This window comes from Dipteris shenzhenensis, chromosome 20, assembly GCF_047967505.1.
Source record: "Dipteris shenzhenensis isolate YYH24624 ecotype China chromosome 20, Dip_SZ_1.0, whole genome shotgun sequence".
Classification (NCBI taxonomy): Eukaryota; Viridiplantae; Streptophyta; class Polypodiopsida; order Gleicheniales; family Dipteridaceae; genus Dipteris; species Dipteris shenzhenensis.
In genome coordinates, this window is record NC_141615.1 from 2,945,058 (window position 1) to 2,963,774 (window position 18,717).

Below are 18,717 nucleotides of genomic sequence, written 5' to 3' on the forward strand. Positions count from 1 at the left end.
TTAGTAGACATCATCCCATTGATATGAGTGAGCTTTATCCAAAGAAACAAGAGCTGGTTTGTTTGTTTTGCCTTTAGATCCAAAAGTTCTAGGAGCATCCTTGTTTTGCACATTTGCAAGTATTGCTTCCAGGGGCATTTTGTGCAAGACCAAAGGGCATTGAGAGGGCATATGGCCAAACTTGTGGCATTCAAAGCATGCACCAGCAAATAAACCCCATTTAAGCTTGTAAAAAACACTTGTCATAGCCACATTATTTATAGTAACAGAATATGAATCTGGAGTAGGAATATCTATATCCCATAAGATGAAAAAATGATTTGAATTTCCATTGTGGCGAGGTGGGCACGCCGCCCTTCCCATAGACGATGCAATTCTTGGCAAGATAATTCCAAGCATTGGGGAAAATCAAGAACTTCAACCCAAATTGGGCATTTATGCCTGATCAACGAAGAATAGTCCTTGGTAGGAGACCAGGGCAGCACATGAACCATTTGTTGACCATAGTAGAGCGAGGAGTATTCCATAAGCATATGCTTATGTTTTTCCTCTGTCAAAATCACCTCAAAGAAGCCCTTAGCAGCATAATGCTGTACAAAAAGCAGCCCCCCAAAGTCCTTTCCCATGAAATTGTGGGTGATGATATGACACTCTGGTTAAGCTCTCCAAGGAATTTCTAGGCACCTACGACCAAGGCCGGTCCCCTCTTTCATTCCAAATAGCCCAGTTGACATCCTACATCATCAACAAATTAGTAGTGATGCCTTAGTGATTTAAAAAATCACTCTTTTCTTTTGGCTTCTATTCATGGAGGAATTGCAGTGAACCAATGGTAGAGGTCCAAGTTTGGGGCAGCCTCTACTTGTTCTTATTGCCTTTCTTTCCTGAAAAAGGTAAATCCTTGTTGCCTTTCTGCTGGGGAGTCTATTTAGTACTGTCTATGGGATTGCAGACAAGGATAATCTAGAAGGGGATTGCTAATCTATTGGGCACCTTTGTTTCTTCTCCTTTCTTCATGCCCTAGGGTTCAGTAGCTTGGCTCTCTCACTTTGGGCCTCGGGTCTTTTATGGGAGGCATAGCTCTTCTTGGTCTATTTTGGTTTGATCACATTTGGTTGAGTCATGCTCTCTGGATGATGTTCCCCACTCTCTTTACAGACTTGCACAAGCCTTGGTGGATACTTTTTGGGAGATTCTGGCGAGCATTTCAGCATGGCATATTTGGAGATCTAGATGCACGGAGGCTTTGGATGGCTCCCAAATCCACCCTTCACACATTGTCTAGTATTTGGACAACTATTGTGATGGCCATTTGGAAGGGTCTTTCTAGGTGACTTCTATCGGAAAGAAAATTTTCCTCAGGGAGTGGAGTGGCTCCCTGTTTTTATCCGAGTTCATGGCAAGGTTGAGGGTGGCGCTTTTGGCCTTAGTCTTGGTATTTTTCTAGCTCGATCTGATGAGCACGTTATTTATCCAGTTAGGGTGTTTTGTTTCTTATGCCTTGCATGATGTATTTCCATGAGCTTTGCTCCTTAGATTTCTTTCATACTTAATAGAGGTCTTTGCATTGAAAAAGAAAGAAGCCTATCATCTCCTTGTAAGCAGTGCAAGCTTGAACCTAGTGTAGATATTCAGGGTTTCTGTCCAAATACCTTTTTATTTATTCCAAATAAGAAGTTCTTTTGAGGCTAGGAAGAACCTATCAATGGATGCGGCAGTGGTCGTCAAACTATGCTGATCTCCCCTGACTATGACTGGTGTATCATCTGCAAACTCTGTATCTAACAGCTCTTGACTATGACTGACATATCGTCTACAAACTTCGCATGTGCAGCTCCGTATCTAGCAGCTCCTGACTGTGATTGATGTATCGTCTACAAACTTGTTATATAGCAACTCCCGCTCTTGCCTAATTGAAAAAGATAGCCCCAATGTCCCCTGACTTGGAGCTTGAAGCAAGTAGCCCATAGACTCACCTAAAAAAAGGAAACGATATGGTGCAAGGGGGCATCCCTGTTCTAACCGATTTGGAGAGTTGGAATGCAGGAGCTCAACCTCCACATAACATCATCCTACTAGCGGATTGTGAGTATAAGGAGGATACCCATGAGATCATCTCTATGTGTGTGTGTGTGTGTGTGTGTGTGTGGAAGTGTTCGGGTCTATGCACATAATGATGTGATTATCTTCTTTCCAGGCCGTATGCATGTTGCCTCGATGTTGGTGACTGGTTTGGCACAACCATACCTATTGATTGGTTGCAGGGGATTGACTAGGCACAAGGTAGTAGACACGTCATTAGCTGGTGTCTCACTAGTTAATCTTATAGAGCAAGAGCTGATTGAGGATGCTATTCTCCACATGAGCAAAATTTTGGGCTTTAGTGATGGGTTCTAGTACATAGATCCTTACCCCCCTTAGTCCCTCTTAGTCATGGGTAATCTGTGGTGTCTTTGGCTATATGGTGGCTGCCCTCTTCAGCACCTAGCATGGACCCAACAAAGTCGTAATGGATTGATGCAGTGCTACCCAATCTTTGGCTGCTGTTGCTAATGCTAGACAAGAACAGATTTGGCAAGAAAAGATTTAGACCCTGTAGTGGATACCTACTCGGAGAGCACATTGAGAGAGATTTTGTATTACACGCCCCATGCATACTCACTTTTGGAGATGACTTTGGAGATCCTACAAAAAGAGACAAATTCCCATGTTTTTTTGGGCTCTCATAGCATGACGGACTTCCAGTCAACAATTGGAGACAATGAGATCCCCAATGCCACCGGTGTTCTAGTGTCTTGGAGTCCATTTTGCATTATGTGTGGTGTTGTTGGTTGTGGCAGGGAATTTGTGCATTGCACACTTGCTTGGTAGGATAAAGACAGGTACCCTGCTACATCACTTGGGGTATCATCGCCTACCTCACATAGTTAGGAGCTTAGGTGTTTTAGAACGAAGCAGATTTGAATCAAAGAGCAGCCCCTCAACTTATCGCAGTAGATGCAGTACCAGCCACTATGTCTAAGCCTCATTCTTCATCCATGGATTTGACCTAGGATATTTTTGCCAGTTTCTCTGCATGCCAGATATGGTGATCTAGAGGTATAGAGGCTATATAAGGGACTCAGGCTTTGGCCTTAGTCAAATGTTTGTCATCAGGAAGGACATTATTCAAACCCTCATGGCTCACTTGCCAAGATATCATATTTTATGAGAGAGTGGGACCATGGTTATTTTTTCACATATTTTACCATAGGGCCTTGGTGGAATTTTTACTACCTGGATAGGTTGCGACATTATTACCTTTCTGCTTGATTTTGTATTTGTACTTTGTTCATACTTAACAAAAAGTTCAATTTTTTGGGGGAAGGAGAAAAAAACTTAGGACATGAACAAAGAGACAAAAATGAATGGCATGGACCAAGTAGCCTTATTTGATTATACTTTGGATTTCAGTGACCATTACTCTACTGCATGGTCTTTGATGCCATCAGTTTTTAATGGTTTCTCTTATACTGTATAGAAGTCTATTTCTCGGAAAAAATGAATAAGAATGTCATTGGTGATTATCAGTTGTGGTTCTCAAAGCTTCTTTATTGGAGCTCTACCAAATTTTCCTTGGCCTGATATCTAAACCTCAGCACTCTAGAATACATCAACTGAGCTCGTGAGCTCCCTATGCCGCCACCTCCCCCCCACAACTTCCCTGCTATCTCTCACCTCCTTCCCACCCTCCTCCCCCTCCACCCCTTCTCTCCCCCTTGTTTGTGCCCTTTTCCCTCATGTTTTTTATCCCACCCTACAGAAGCTTGCTGCTGTGATTCACTAGAAGTAGGTGCTGGTGGTTATTGAGTTTAGCCGGGACAGCTTCTGTGCCTGCCTCTGGTCACAAACAGTCCTAGCACCTATTCCTTCTGGTGGCGCCCCTTTTTTCGACCCTCTCGTTGTCACGTATTATGCATAATATGAGTTTCACGGTATTAGAGAGTGCTCTAATAACCAAGATTAGGGAATCTCAAAAGGTGGACGAGTTTCGTCCAGAGCTTTTGGCCTAAGGCTCATGTATTGAAACCCGAGAAAAAGGATGACGTGGCATCTAGAAAAGACCAGACTTATGCAAGATATACCATAAGAGATGGTATGCTGAAAAGAAATGGCAAGATAGTAGTACCTAATCAGAATGATCTCAGGGAGAGAGTCATTCAACAATGCCACGATAGCCCATGTGCGGGGCATCTAGGAGTCGAGAAGACATATGATCTCGTGAAGCGAGATTTCTTTTGGCCAAAGATGAAAAAGCATATTCATGAATATGTGACACGTTGTTTTTCGTGTCAGGTAAGTAAGGCAGAGCGGGTGAAGCCACCCGGACTTTTAGAGCCTTTGGAAATACCACTAGGTAGGTGGAAGAGCATTTCCATGGACTTTATTGTAGGTTTGCTTACGACACAAGGTGGATATGATTCTATCCTTGTGATAGTTGATCGTCTTACCAAGATGGCTCACTTCATTCCAACTAGAGAGTCTGTTAGTGCCCCGTAAGTGGTGGATTGGTTTATTAAACCAAATCCATAGTGTCAGACAGGGATGTCAAATTTACCAGTCATTTTTGGACTGCAGTGTTTGAGACACTAAGGACTGAGTTGGGAATGAGTAGTGGGGATCATCCAGAAACGGATGGTCAGACATGGGTTTTACCATTTGGGATATACTAAAAACAGGCATGGGTTTTACCATTTGGGATTTACAAAAACAATTTAATAAAACCAGCACGGTGGTTGTTTGGGATAAGAAGCAATCTCAATACAAATTCCATTTTGTAGGACAAGTGGACATATTGTTTCCTTGTAATGAGACTACATACATTTTCTTAGTACTATCTCAGTCGTCCTCGTCCATCGCTCCAAGACACCCCAAGATGTGCTCATGCATGTATAAATCCAATATGAAGACACTCTTGCCCTTCTTTCGTTGGGGCACAGGTTGTATCTAGAGCTTAATAGCTCTTACTAGATGAGAGTACATACATGTTTGTGGACTCTTATGTAGTAGTTTCGTAATTGCGGCCTCTCTTGGATGTTTTTTTGTACCAAAAAGCTCCGACTACTACATCTTTTATTATCCTTTCCTCTTCGGTACCGAATCGTCAAGTTAAACTCCTGCATGAGTTCTGCCCACCTAGCTTGGCGGCCTCTCAAGTCAGGTTGTTTACAAAAATATTTCAGAGTATCATGATCAGCATCAACATAAAACCCTGATCCATGTAAATAATGTCTCCCTGTTTTCAGAGCATAGATAACAGCATGCAACTCCAATTCATGAGTTGGTCAATTTCATTGAGAGGGAGAAAGCTTCTTGCTTTCAAAGGCTACTGGCCTTCCCAGGTGCTGCCATTAGAGCCCTTCTTGCCAGACAGAAGTTTCCACCAAGCTTCTTTTCTCCAAGGTAAAACAAGAGCCCCGCGCGATGAAAAAGCAAGGAGAAGAGGAAAGGCAAGGAAAGGGATCCCCGCCACAAAAAGTCAGCCAAGAAACCCAGGCCAAAAAAAGCTCTAAGCCTGAGATGGTTGGTAGAGAACACAAAAAAAAGTCCAAAAGAAGCTGCACCAGGCTTGGAAAGGATATCAAAACAGTCCTCCTTGGCTCAGCCAATAGAACCACGATTAAGTAACTCCAAAAGCAGCTGGAAGGTTTTTCTCCTTCACCCACTGCCAGGACCGAACCGGAAGGGAATCAAGAGCAGAAATAGGACTCCAAGGATAGGCTGAGCTGCAACGCGGCTCTCCAAAGCTGCCTACAAGGAGAAGGAACGTGGACATGGACTGCCAGTGGCACAGGGGCCTGCAACACTTCGCATAGGTTGTTTCCCAATTATCCTTAAATGTTTCCTCAACCTTGTACTTAGGTTTTGTGCACTGCAACAGAAAGTATGGGTCATCTTCCTCGTTCTCCCTAGAATCCGCGACGACTGCAAAGTTATCCCCCTCTTCCAGATAGTCAATGAGGGCATCGTAAACAACCTGACTTGAGAGGCCGCCAAGCTAGGTGGGCAGAACTCGTATAGGAGTTTAACTTGACGATTCGGTACCGAAGAGGAAAGGACAATAAAGTTGCTGATGCGTTGTTACGTATTATGCATAATATGAGTTTCACGGTATTAGAGAGTGCTCGAATGACCGAGATTAGGGAATCTCAAAAGGTGGACGAGTTCGTCCAGAGCCTTTGGCCTAAGGCTCATGTATTCAAACCCGGGAAAAAGGATGACGTGGCATCTAGAAAAGGCCAGACTTATGCAAGATATACCATAAGAGATGGTATGCTGAAAAGAAAAGGCAAGATAGTAGTACCTAATCAGAATGATCTCAGGCAGAGAGTCATTCAACAATGCCATGATAGCCCATGTGCGGGGCATCTAGGAGTCGAGAAGACATATGATCTCGTGAAGCGAGATTTCTTTTGGCCAAAGATGAAAAAGCATATTCATGAATATGTGACACGCTGTTTTTTGTGTCAGGTAAGTAAGGCAGAGCAGGTGAAGCCACCCGGACTTTTAGAGCCTTTGGAAATACCACTAGGTAGGTGGGAGAGCATTTCCATGGACTTTATTGTAGGTCTACTTACGACACAAGGTGGATATGATTCTATCCTTGTGATAGTTGATCGTCTTACCAAGATGGCTCGCTTCATTCCAACTAGAGAGTCTGTTAGTGCCCCGCAAGTGACGGATTTGTTTATTAAACATATATTTCGTTTGCATGGATTACCCAAATCCATAGTGTCATACAGGGATGTCAAATTTACCAGTCATTTTCGGACTGCAGTGTTTGAGACACTAAGGACTGAGTTGGGAATGAGTAGTGTCAGATGGAAAGAATCAGCCAAATTTTAGAGGATATGCTTAGAGCGTATGTGTCATTGAGGCAACATACATGGGACAAGTGGTTGCCATTGTTTACAATGATAGAAAACATTCCTCTACAGTGTTCAGTTTGTTTCAACTGAACTATGGTTATAGACCAACGAATCCAACTACAGTTGGAGTACCTCAGAAAGTGCCTAGTGCCGCGAACTTTGTAGTTCAGATGCGGGAGATTCTAGCACTTGCAAGAGCTAACATCCGCCAAGCTATGGATAGAGCTAAGGCGTATGCGGATGAAAACAGATCCGTTAGAGAATTTAAGGAAGGAGAAAAAGTTTTTCTCAAAGTTGCTTCGCACTCTAAGTCTTTGATTGTAGGAGAGTGTGCTAAGTTATCACCTCGATATTGTGGGCCGTGGTTAATTCTAAAAAGAATAGGCAAGGTAGCCTATAAATTAGAATTACCACAGGGTTGTAAGGTGTACCCAGTGTTTCATGTTTCTCGTTTAAAGGAATTTTTGCATACAGGTGACTCACTAATCGAGGGTGTTGTTTTGTTTCAGGAGATAGAGGATAATGCAAACGCAAACGCAAACCAACAAGATTCCTGGACCGAGGAACAATGCAAGTACGCAATCGGAAGATACCCACGGTGTTGGTTGCATGGCATGGTTTACCTCTATCAGAAGCTACCTGGGAATCCGTATACCAGTTACGGAGAGTGTTCCCAGACTTTATCATCGAGGACGCTGATGCCTGAAGAGGGAAGGAATGTTATGCTCAAGTTGAGGCAACATGACCTCGGAAGGGTCGGTCAACATTTTCCCTTAAAAGATCAATGTTTGTATTATATTTGTTTGGGCTTTACGTAAATAATCAGAAAGGAATCAAAGTCAAGGTCCTAGGTGAGGGTGATATGGCACTAGACTAGGTGGATCTAAGGCTAAGGGGTATAAATGCATGAAATGTGCCAAGGGGCAAATGATTTCAGTGATATCCCAAGAGAGGGGTAAATGATGCATTTAGGAGGTACCCTAAAATATAGACATGTGGCACACTAGATCCATCTAGGGAATTGGGGCTCGTTGAAATTTGACGCGAGCAGGAACTTTCATGTAAGAGATTCTGTGAGTTTGCTACCATCGAGGTTGGTTGGGAGGAAAAATACGTGCCTATGCCCGTGATTGTGAAGAAAAAGAAAATTAGGCCTTTGAATGTTTATATACGTGATATTGTGATATTAGAGTACCTTGATAGGTTCTTGTTGTGGATTGGGCGTTTACACAAGGGGGATCCATGGGCATCCTAGTAGGCACTATGATGTCAGATCAATCCCACCGCCTCCCCCAAGGGGGTTTTGTATAGGCATGGATGAGGTTTGGGAATTGCCATAGGCTGGTTGGCTAGGAGATCTTTGACTCAGGCTCAATTCCTCAGTCATTGAGTTGAGGCTGGATTTGCTTGATCCCGAAAGGGGGGACTGTTCTGACATTCTGGAGACTTATCACCTTACTGGATACCGCATACAAGATCTTAGCCAAGGTCTTAAGCTTGTTTTTGAGGCCCCACCTTTCTGACATCATTCATGACACACAGATCGGCTTTGTTCAGGAGTGTAGCATTTTGGACAACACCTTTGCCTTTTGGGAGGCAGTGGATTGGGTTGGGGATGAGTCTCAGCCTCTAACTATCCTTCAACACAGTTGGACGCCTTGTCTCATCTTCGAGGGGTCGGTAGCGGATGAGGGAGATTGATGCAGCCATCCTCGAGTCGTGATGGGCAGCACTTCAAGCTTGGACAGATAATCAGTAGAGTCAGGGCAATTCTCTAGGATGGGGATTCCTTTGAAGATTATTATTAGGCGCGGCAGTGACCGATCCATCTTCTTCAAAGTGGGACCGGGAGGGCTTCTTCAGCTAGTGGGCGAGAGATACCCAGAGACGGATGGCATCCTGGATTCGCTTCATTGGCAGATGACAAGAAGTGGTTCATTGACCCTCCTAGTATGTCGGATCAGGACTCACCCTAGTGGCAACTTTGGCCTTGGGCGGGCCATCCCCTTCGAGAGGTCTAGTGAGATCTGAGAGAGTGGCTTTCGTTGTCCAGAATAGGCCACATAGAGTGTGTGGAGGAGGTGGCCTTTTTCTCTTACATGACACATATAGGACGATGTCTTTAGATGGAGGCTTCGGCATGGACTCCTTCAAGCGAGAGGCACTAGGCTGAGTAGGAGGTACCCCAAGAGGCTAGATCTAGATTTTGGACGCGTTTATGGACCAGCAGCCTATGGCCACAAAAAACCTCTTACTTCTTCTGGATGGTCTCCCATGGGGTTTTGGATGGAGCAGATACAGGTGGATGGTCGATGCCACCTTTGCATGGATGGAGTTTCGAAGTCAGTCCATCACTACTTATGGAGCTACCCGAGTGCACAGAGGATCTGTTTTGGATCTCTTCGGATAATGCCTAGGGTACAACAGATGCAGAGGGACTTTACTTGGGGCATAGCAGCTTGGCTGACAGAGGGGGGGGGCATGCCTTCCATACTGATGAGGTCTCCCTATTGTGCAGGATACATGCATCCACAGGATTAAGCCTCATGAAGTGACCCAACCTACTTGGCACCATCCTCTCCCTACTCCAGAGGATAGTGTGTGGGAGACAATGGCGAGGATCATGGCGTGGAACATCTAAGCTGCACGCTGCGCTTGGTAATGGCGGGTGAGCACCATGTCCCACCCACAGCCGCTCTGGTTTCCATCTTGCAGGATATTATCTACATCCTGTGTGCCACTAAGGAGTGTGGAACCGTAAGATCTAGCACGGCTGCTGAAAAGTGAGAACGTCTCGGCAAGGCTTGTCCTACGGGTACTTTTTATATTATCACACCACAAGGGGCTTGCTGGTTGTATAGTCCTCCGTCTTGGTTGTTAGCCCTTGTTCCAAGATTCCCTAGGGAGTGAGCTGGGTTCTCTGAAAACAGGCTGGTCCTTTTTCGGCCAGCTTTTCTTAATTGTATTTTCCATTATCAGTGCCTCACGGATTGCTGCTTTGTTCTCAAGATTTATTGAAAGTTATTTTTTGTGTACTTTCCTATGCAGGGAGAGCTTTGCTGGTTAACAATGTCCTGCAAGGGGGCAGCCCTGACGCACTGATCTCTCCAAGCGAAAACGCTCTCCCATCCTGCCGCCAATGATGACCCTGCTAGAAGCTGTCCTGTATAACGCTGAAATACCCTGAATCCATCCTGCTGGGAAACCTAGTCGCTCCAGAGTCCCCTCTAGGAAGGACCAGTCCACTCGATCGTAGGCCTTCTCAAAGTCGAGAAGTAGGATGGCTAAATGTGACCCACTGTGCTGAGCCCACTCCGCCGCCTCTGAGAAGGTGAAGACATTATCCAGGATACTGCGATCCTGGACAAAGCCTGTCTGAGTGTCATGAATGAGGTCTGGAAGTAGAGGCCGAACTCTGGCGCTGATCATCTTGGCAAGGATTTTGTAGGCAGTGGTGAGGAGGGTGATCGGGCGCCACTGACGGATCTCCTGTCGATCTCCTCCCTTCGGGATGAGGCAAATCAGTCCCGAGGAGAGGCTCTCTGGCATATATCCGGCATATATCCGCTGTTGAAAATCCTCTGAAGAGCTGCTAGGAGGGGCTGATGGATCTGATCCCAGAAGGAGGTGAAGAAAGCTCGGGATAGCCCATCCTCGCCAGGGCATTTTTGCCCGTCGATGGCCATCAAGGCCTCCAACATCTCGTCCGTAGTGAACGGTGCCAACAACGTCGCCTGCATGCTGGGCTGGACCAGGGATGGAATGTGCCTCCACACCTCCTCACGGAATCGTCGAGTGCGAGGGGCAAGCTGCTCCTGCTGGAAAAGAGTCCTGTAGAAGTCGGTAGCCAACCCCAAGACCTCACCCGGATCAGTAGCGATGTGCCCCTCCGCTGTCTTAAGACTCCGTAGCTGATTACCTGCTGCTCTCTGGCCATGCGTCCTGAAGAACTCCCTGCACATCCAGTCGCCCTTTCGAGCCCAGAAAGAGAAAGAAAGAAAGAAAGAAATTTTATTAAAGGTCCACGGAAGGCCATACATGGCCTATGGGACACAAAATCATCCGAAAGGAAAATACATCATCAACGATGCGCCAACTAGGTGGCCTCATCGTAATACCGCTAAGATGCCAAAAATGGCTACAAAAATCCTAGATACAAAATGAAATGAAATAGAGTACCAAAAATGCCTAGATACAAAATGTAAAATATGAAATATGAGGAACATCGTCTTCCCTAAGGGGTCTGTGATCCAAAGAAATGATGGAAGTCATGGCCATCGACCATGCCTCCTGCCATGAGTGTGAAGATCTGGGCAAGTGTCAAATGGGCTGCTGGCGGTGCCAAGTCTCCATGGAGCAATCTCCTCCGAAAATCTGCCATCATCCTCCGTCGTCTAGAAATAAAGCGACGGGTACGGCCTCTGTGTAAGATCATCCTGCGGTGCTGCCGGATCATGTCATATGTACATCCTCGGGGTGGAACCATCGGTGCTCTCTGGCAAGATGGGCTATCTCTGTGCTCATGGTCCTGCGCCTCGTCCTGCTCCTCATGAATAACCAGGTCTCTGGCAGGGATGCGACGGTGCTCTGTGAGGAATATCTCTCTGTATCTGGTGATCTCCCTGATGAACAACGCTAAGCAATACTGATCCTCATACTCCATAATCCGAGAGAGAGGTCCAAATCCGTGCCCAAATAAACAGTGAAATCTGCCACGGATCTCATAATATAAAGGGCATCTGCAAACAAAATGCTCCTCAGTCTCCACCTCCCCCATAGTGCAACAAGGGCATATCCTAGTCTCTCGCCTGGGTCTATGTCCGGTAGCTGTACGACGAGAGAGAGGCGTGATAGGAAAACTCTGAACGGCGCTGGAGAGTCTCCTCAAGAAGGGCTCTGGCTCGAAGGGCCTGGATCCGAAGCTCCTGCGAGCCCGGGGCTGCCTGCTGGAGTCGCTGAATGGAGGCGAGGTCCCTCCTAAGAGCTCTCTCTCTGCCCCACCACTCCTGTCGAACTTGTAGGGCTGCGACTTGCAAATCTGGCTGGACTCCTGCAAAGCCTATGCCACCGAATCAACCAGGTCCACGCACTCACCCCAATCTCTGTCCCAAAGGCTACCGATACTGCTGCGCACGTCCTCCCTCGAGAAGATGGAGTCGGGAATCCGGCACGAATGGGGGGGAAGGGCTTGAACTACCGAGTCTAATGATAAGAGCACAGGCGCATGGTCGGAAAGTGTTGTCCCTGGAACTATACCCGCCTGACCGCCTCTGCTGATGGCCTAGTCATTGACATAAAATCTATCCAGCCTCTCCAGGAGTCTGCCTCCTTCCCCGCGGAAGCCCCACGAGAAGTCCAAGCTCCCGTGCCAACGACGGAAGGACGGGTCTCTCCAGCTGTCCCTACCTCCTGTCACGAAGATAAATGAGTCCCAAGCGGACTGCTCTGCCTGAGACATGCCTGTAAACTCTGGTCCTCTGCCCTGTTGGTCCTCCAAGGTCTCCAGATTGTTGAAGTCACCTCCAACAATCCAGGAATCCATGTCTGGGAGAATCCCTGTGAGTGTCCTCCAGAAGGTGGCTCTGCACCGGAGATCTATGGGAGCATAAATGTTGAGGATTCCTATTCTGGAACCCTCCAACTCCAGGCCTACCCAGAGGGCACGGCCTGGGATCAACGTGCCATGACCAAAAACTCCCTGGGCTAACTGCTCGCACATGGAAGTACAGACACCTCCTCCCCTGTGCGCCGATCGAGGGCTCCCAATAAGTGTGAGAACGTCCAGGGAGAATCTTCCCGCAGCTACGGGAACGAGCCACAGAAAGCTTGTGCTCCTGGAGCAGAAGTATATCCAAACGACCAATCACTGCTGGCTGAAGTTTCTGTCTCAAAATGAGCTTCCTAGGACCACGGGTGCCAGAAGAATGAAACCCATTCACATTCCAGGAGACAAGGTGTAGGCTTATGGTGAGGACTGGGAGGCTGCGAACAACTGTCTGCTCGCGGCCGATGTCGATGAAGAAGCTGACATTTCGGAGTGGAGGCGCTGACGCTTATGAAAAGGTTTGGAGGGGGAGGCGGGGTCGTCCTGCCCGTTCTTCAACACCTTTAGCAAAGGCGAGAGGCCTTTGGTGCCATGAGCAAATGCTTTCTCGAGCCAGCTCGAGATCTCTGAAGTAGTCATCCCGTAAAAGGCTCGGAGTTTCTGAGGGGTCCAGGCTCTGACATCCTGGGGGAGGGGCCATGACAGAGGGGGCCTGAGGATCACAATCAATCTGAAGCGTTTGGCGGCGCAACGCCACCGCAGGCGCACGTCACCCTCGGACCACTGAGTCTCGAGAAGTTGCCCACCGGACGGGCCTATCCAGGAGCAAACCTGAGCGTGCGTCTGCTCTCTGAGAGCCTCCCAGACCGAGTCGTCTGTCCAAGTCTCGGTGCCGTCGCTGAGGAACGTGAAAGCAAAGCTAGGGCCATCCCTCGGGGCCAAGGCTGCGATCTTCCTATCCGCCCCTTTGCGGAGCAGGAAGATACTGATGTCGAGACACGCAGGGAAGGTCCCAAGGTCGGCCACATCCAAGTAGTCCTAGGGGCCAGATCTGTAAAAGTCGCGAGGAAGCTCTCTCTCCTGAAGCTGAGGCCCACCAGAGTCTGCAACTGAGGGGCTAGCGGACAGGGAAGCCTGCTACAGTGGTGGTGTAGACTCAGGGTGTCCTGCCTGTGGAGGGGGAGGGGGAGGTGGTTGGGGGGTAGGCAACTCAGATTCCACGGAGGCGACTAGCGGGGGGGGTGGAGGAGGGGGAGTGGGGGCTGCCCTCGGCTGAGGAACCATCGGTACAACTGACACTGCAGGGGAACTGAGAGAGGCGGGGGGGGGGGATGGGGCTGCACCTGGGACTGGGGCTGAGAAGGAGGAGGAGGAGACTGAAGAGGAAGAGGCGGGGGCTGAAGCTGCGGGTCGGGAAGAGTGGGGTGCGACTGGGGAAGGGGCTGGGACTGAGTGGAAAGGGGCTGGGGAGCGGAAGAGAGGGGAACCTGAGGCTGTGGAGGGCGGGCTACCGTCGAAGAAGAAGCTCTCCCAGGACCCTGGGGCGGCTGCCTGTCAGGTCTCTGAGGTGCTGCTGCAGGTCGGGTAACCTCTGCCTCCTTGCCTTTATCGGAAATCTTCTTGTTCTTTCCTCTTTTCCTTCTAACCTCAGTCCAACCGCCAGCTAACTTCTGACCGGACTCCGGCTGGCTGCCTCTGCTCCTCCTGACGTGGCTAGCTGCCTCTGCTCCTCCTGACGTGGCTGCCCGGAGGGGGGGGGAGAGGGCGGAGGGGGAGGGGGCGGGGGGGGGCCGAGAGGAACTGGCGAATCGTGGACAAATCGCAGCCAAGTGCCCAAAGCCGTGACACCTCAGGCACTGGCCTGGCTGTCCGGTGACTACCATGCTCTGGGTGATGCTGCCGGCATCTGTCACGATCTCGATCACTGCAGGGAGAGTTGCAAGGTCCGCCACAGCCACACGGACTCGGGGGGCTCTTGCCGTAGTCACCGCATCGGCGAAAGTGTCGTGCATAACCCAGCCAAAGTGGGAGCCCAGGTCCCTGACAATCGGTCGCAACTCAGCAGCAAGACCTGGAAAAACTAGCGTCACTGGATGGCGAGGTATGCGGAACCGAGCATCAAAATCCACTGCACTGAATCCACGGTACCAAGGGACTATCATAATGATCTTTCCATCCACAGACGTGGGGGAACCAGCAATCAGGTTGCTCGCAGCTTTCGCATTGGAGAGTTTGAGCCAGAAGATGCCCCTTCCCATAAGGGCCACCTCCTCAATATGGCCGTTCTCTAGCATGAGAGTGGACTGGAGCCAGTCCCTGATGGCTGATCTGGAGGGGGAATGTCCAATGACTCTGCCATAGACAGAGGTAAGGGCAAAGTCATTGGCAACCTCGTGGACCCGAGACGATTGTTGCTCTGTCAAGATAACGCGGTAGGCATCTGGAGAGGGAGGGTCCGACTGGGCCTCCGGTTCCGGGCAGGGAGCCGCCATACCGCCAAGACAAACTGCGAGACCTCCGATGAAGAAGAGGCTGCCACCCAAAAAAGGGGGGGATAGATGCGGGGGGGTGGAGCCTGGGTGTGAAGAAGACGGGTGAGGCGAACCGGGGCGACGTGAGTCGGGTGGGGAAGCGGAGGCGCAGGCGAGAGCGGAGGCGGAGAGAGGGCGGAGGGAGGTGGAAACGAGGGCGGGAGGCCGGGAGGCGGAGGTGGCGGGGGGTGGGGGCTGAGGATGGCGGGCGTGTGAGATGAGGAGGCGGGAGTGGGGGCGGGGCGGGGCGGGGCGGGAGGGGCGGGGCGGGACGGAAGGGCGGGAGGGTGGGGGGCAGGCGTAGCGAGGGGGCGGGAGGGTGAAGCGGGGGGGCGGGGGGAGCGAAGCGGGGGGGCAGGGGACGGGCGAAGCGAGGGGGCGGGGGGGTGAGGCGGATAGGCTAGGAGGGGGGGTGAGGCGTAGCGAGGGGGCGGAGGGGCGAGGGGGATGAGGGCGGAGAGGTGAGGGGTGAGGGCGAGGGAGGGCGGGTGAGGGCGCAGTGGGGTGGGGCGAAGGGGCGAGGGGGTGAGCGCGGAGAGGCGAGGGGGTGAGGGCGGAGAGGCGAGGGGGTGTGAGCGGAGTGGCGAGGGGGGTGAGAGCGGAGAGGCGAGGGGGTGCTGCAGGCGGCAGCGGCGGGGGTGAGGCGGAGGGCGAGGGGGTGAGGGCGGCGAGGCAGGGGGGTTGAGGGCGGTCGAGGCGGGGGGGAGCTAGGGGGGGGTAGAGGTTGCGGGAGGGAGGGGGAGGGCTCGCAGGAGCTATACTCTTCTCCTTGGTGTCTTTTTATCTCTCATTCCTCAGTTCTGGAGATATGCCTTTCCACATTTTTTGTGTAAGATGAAAAGAGACTCCTACCTAGAACACTCTTTTCTACGCATGTATTCCAGTCCCAAGTATGTATGTGCTTTTGTCTGAAAGGTGAAATCAAGTTATTTTTGGAATGTCCCAATGACTTAAAGAACTGTCAAAGTAGGGGAAACACACGCCTCTACATATACCCACATGCATCCACCAGACCCACATGTGCATACATGTAACATATGTATATATGTATACACTGAATCACCCACAAACACATGGTTTGTATGTTGAGTGAATCGAATTGACTTGGGAGAAAGAAGATGAAGGCACTGAATCATCATCACAAAAAGAGAATAGGGATTTGATAGTTTGCAGTTTTACAGGACTTTGCACAAAATTGCAGGACTTGAGGGGTCATTACTGTCGATGCAGAGCCTTCTTTCATGTCAAGCTGCAGTTATCTGTGACCTGAAGAAATATGGTCCACTACCCTGTGGCAATGGCATGGATTGCTCAAGGTCAAGATGTGTTTCTGTAGATGATCATAGATCCTCACAATTGAAGAGATCTTTTCAAAGAATACTAGATACTTTAGATGTCCTTTTGGTAGATCAGAAAATAAAAGGGGCTGTGGAAGTTCTAGAACAAGGCCAAAGAGAGCTATCTGAAGCAAGCAGTAAAGGTATACTTCTTCAAGATACCAGAGATCTACAAACTACTCTTGTAGGGAGGCGGGGGGAGCTGGTTGAGCAGTTGATTGGAACTACTAGACAGCTTTCTGTTCATGGGGCTGACCTTCGTACTGCAATAAGTGCTCTTGACCAGATTGGGGATGGTTCAAGGGCACATGCCTTGTTACTTGATTCACATGACAGAAAGATTCACCACGGCATGAAAAACTTAAGACCATGTGGAACTTTGTATGGTGGGTTGTATACGGCAGCCCTTTCACAGTCAGTTTTCTCTGGAATTCTTCAGGCTGCAAAGGATACAGTATCAGTTTTTGGAGATCATACAGAGCACGCTTCTAAGATGGTGGTTTGGGCATACAAAAAGACTAAGGGGTTTGTAGATCTTTTGAAGAAACATGTTCTGCTTGTAGCAGGTGGACTTCATGCCGCAGTAGAGTGCCTGCGCATTGCTTATGGTCATTGCTTGTTATTGGAATCCCAAGGTCTAGCATTGTGTCCTTTCCTATGCAAGGCTTTACGCCCCACTGTAATGGATATCTTACACGGAAACTTGGAACATATCAAAGAAACTGTAGCATCCGTGACTGCTGCTGATACTTGGGCTCTTGTTCATGTAGCTGCCTCTAGACAAGGATCTCGGAAGGTTTTTTACAGGTCTAGTGGTGGTAAACTAAAAAACTTTTCTGAATTTCCACCAAAGCTCTCTGTCAGTGCACATCATCTTGATACTCTAGCCCAGGTAATTGTACAATTGATTTCTACTTTGGATTAGCTCTTTTCTCCCAAAACTCAAATAATCTAAAAGACTGCATGGAATTGTAAAACATTTTACTTTAGTCCTTATTGCTTTTATATTTTTGCATATTCTTCTTTATTTCTTGTAAGTTTTCTAATCGCCCTTTTGTAAGTGTGTTATGGTAGTGGATCATTGCAATTGCGTAGGTCTGTACTGGTTCTTTTCTTCCCAAAGAAAAAGGTCTGTAATGGTTTGTTTAGTACCAGTTCAAATTCTCTATTATTGATGATGGGAAGGATGTTGCAAGATGAGTGTAATGCTAGCTGACCATAGACTCCGATAGAGTAATGGTTGACTTATAATGACAATGTTTTACAGGGGATAAATATCATCTTTCTTTTTTCTAGGAGACCAAATACTTTTCCATTTCAGCTTCTCCCCCTAGCCAAAAGTGGTATAATATTACAAATCAGTTGCCTTAGTAAATAAGACTAAGGATTGGACATCGATACAGTCCTGGTACGCTTGGATGTGAGCTCTCAGCTGGCTGCCAACAGATACAAGTAAACCAACAGGAGAATCACTGAATGGTTCTGTTGCTTTTCATCCTTTAGCTATGATCATGTTAACTCAGGTGACTCGTCACTAATCTAGAAGCCATCGGATTTATCCCAATTGATATGTGTGCCTAATGCAGAGCAAAATAAATCCAAAACTGTCATGAAAGATGAGACTTTCGGGAGTGCCATCCAAAAAAATAACAGTGTCATCAGCACGCTCACTGTCCAAGGTCTTGTCATCCTGCCTTAGGGGAGCCTCAGCCCTATAATGTTGCCAGGTCGGGGTGGGCATTTTTCCAGCACAATAGTTCGCTCCCGTGTTGGAGAGCATCAGGAGGAAACTCCTATTTTGGAGTTCGGCTAGACTTGACCTTGCATCCAGAGTGGTGGTTGTAAACCAGGTACTGTTAGCTACAGCCTGGTTTGTTTGCTCTTGTTGGTGCCGATCTACAAGCAGTATCACTAAGCTCAAGAGACCTATTAGGAATTTTTTGTGAAGTGGATTAGACGGCACTTCAGATGTGATAACCAGGGTGGCTTGGGAGACTCTTATTCTACCCACTGAGGAAGGGGGTCTCAATATTATTGATCCAGACTTGCAATGTAGAGCTTTGCTCTGCAAGATGGTGGTCAGAGGTTTGATGGCTGGTCAGGAGCCATGGAAGGATTTTTTCTTATGCAGTATACAAACATGCACACCTGCTCAGAGAGGAGATTGGATGGACAGCCCTAGATGGATCTTTACATCAGCCCATCTCAGATCTTCTATCTCCCCTCTCATGGTTCCATTTTGAAAGCTTGGGACAGCCTCAGAAGCACTCTTCGGAGAGTTAACCCTCCTCTCGTGAAGAAATTGACAGGCAGCCTGTCACGTGGAATGATTGCATACTAGATGAGCATGGCAGATCACTGGGCATGTCACACTACATGCAGTGGTCTAGATGGGA

General features: G+C 48.6%; 1 protein-coding gene across 1 annotated transcript in view; it reads left to right on the forward strand.

Moving 5' to 3' along the window:
- Nucleotides 1–18,717, forward strand: part of LOC147889130 (exocyst complex component EXO84B-like) — a 100,374-nt gene that overhangs the window by 23,227 nt on the left and 58,430 nt on the right. Inside the window, exon 3 of the mRNA XM_087391987.1 lies at nt 16,166–17,213. Coding sequence (XP_087248113.1) covers nt 16,166–17,213 — 1,048 coding nt within the window. The remainder of the gene's footprint in view (nt 1–16,165; nt 17,214–18,717) is intronic.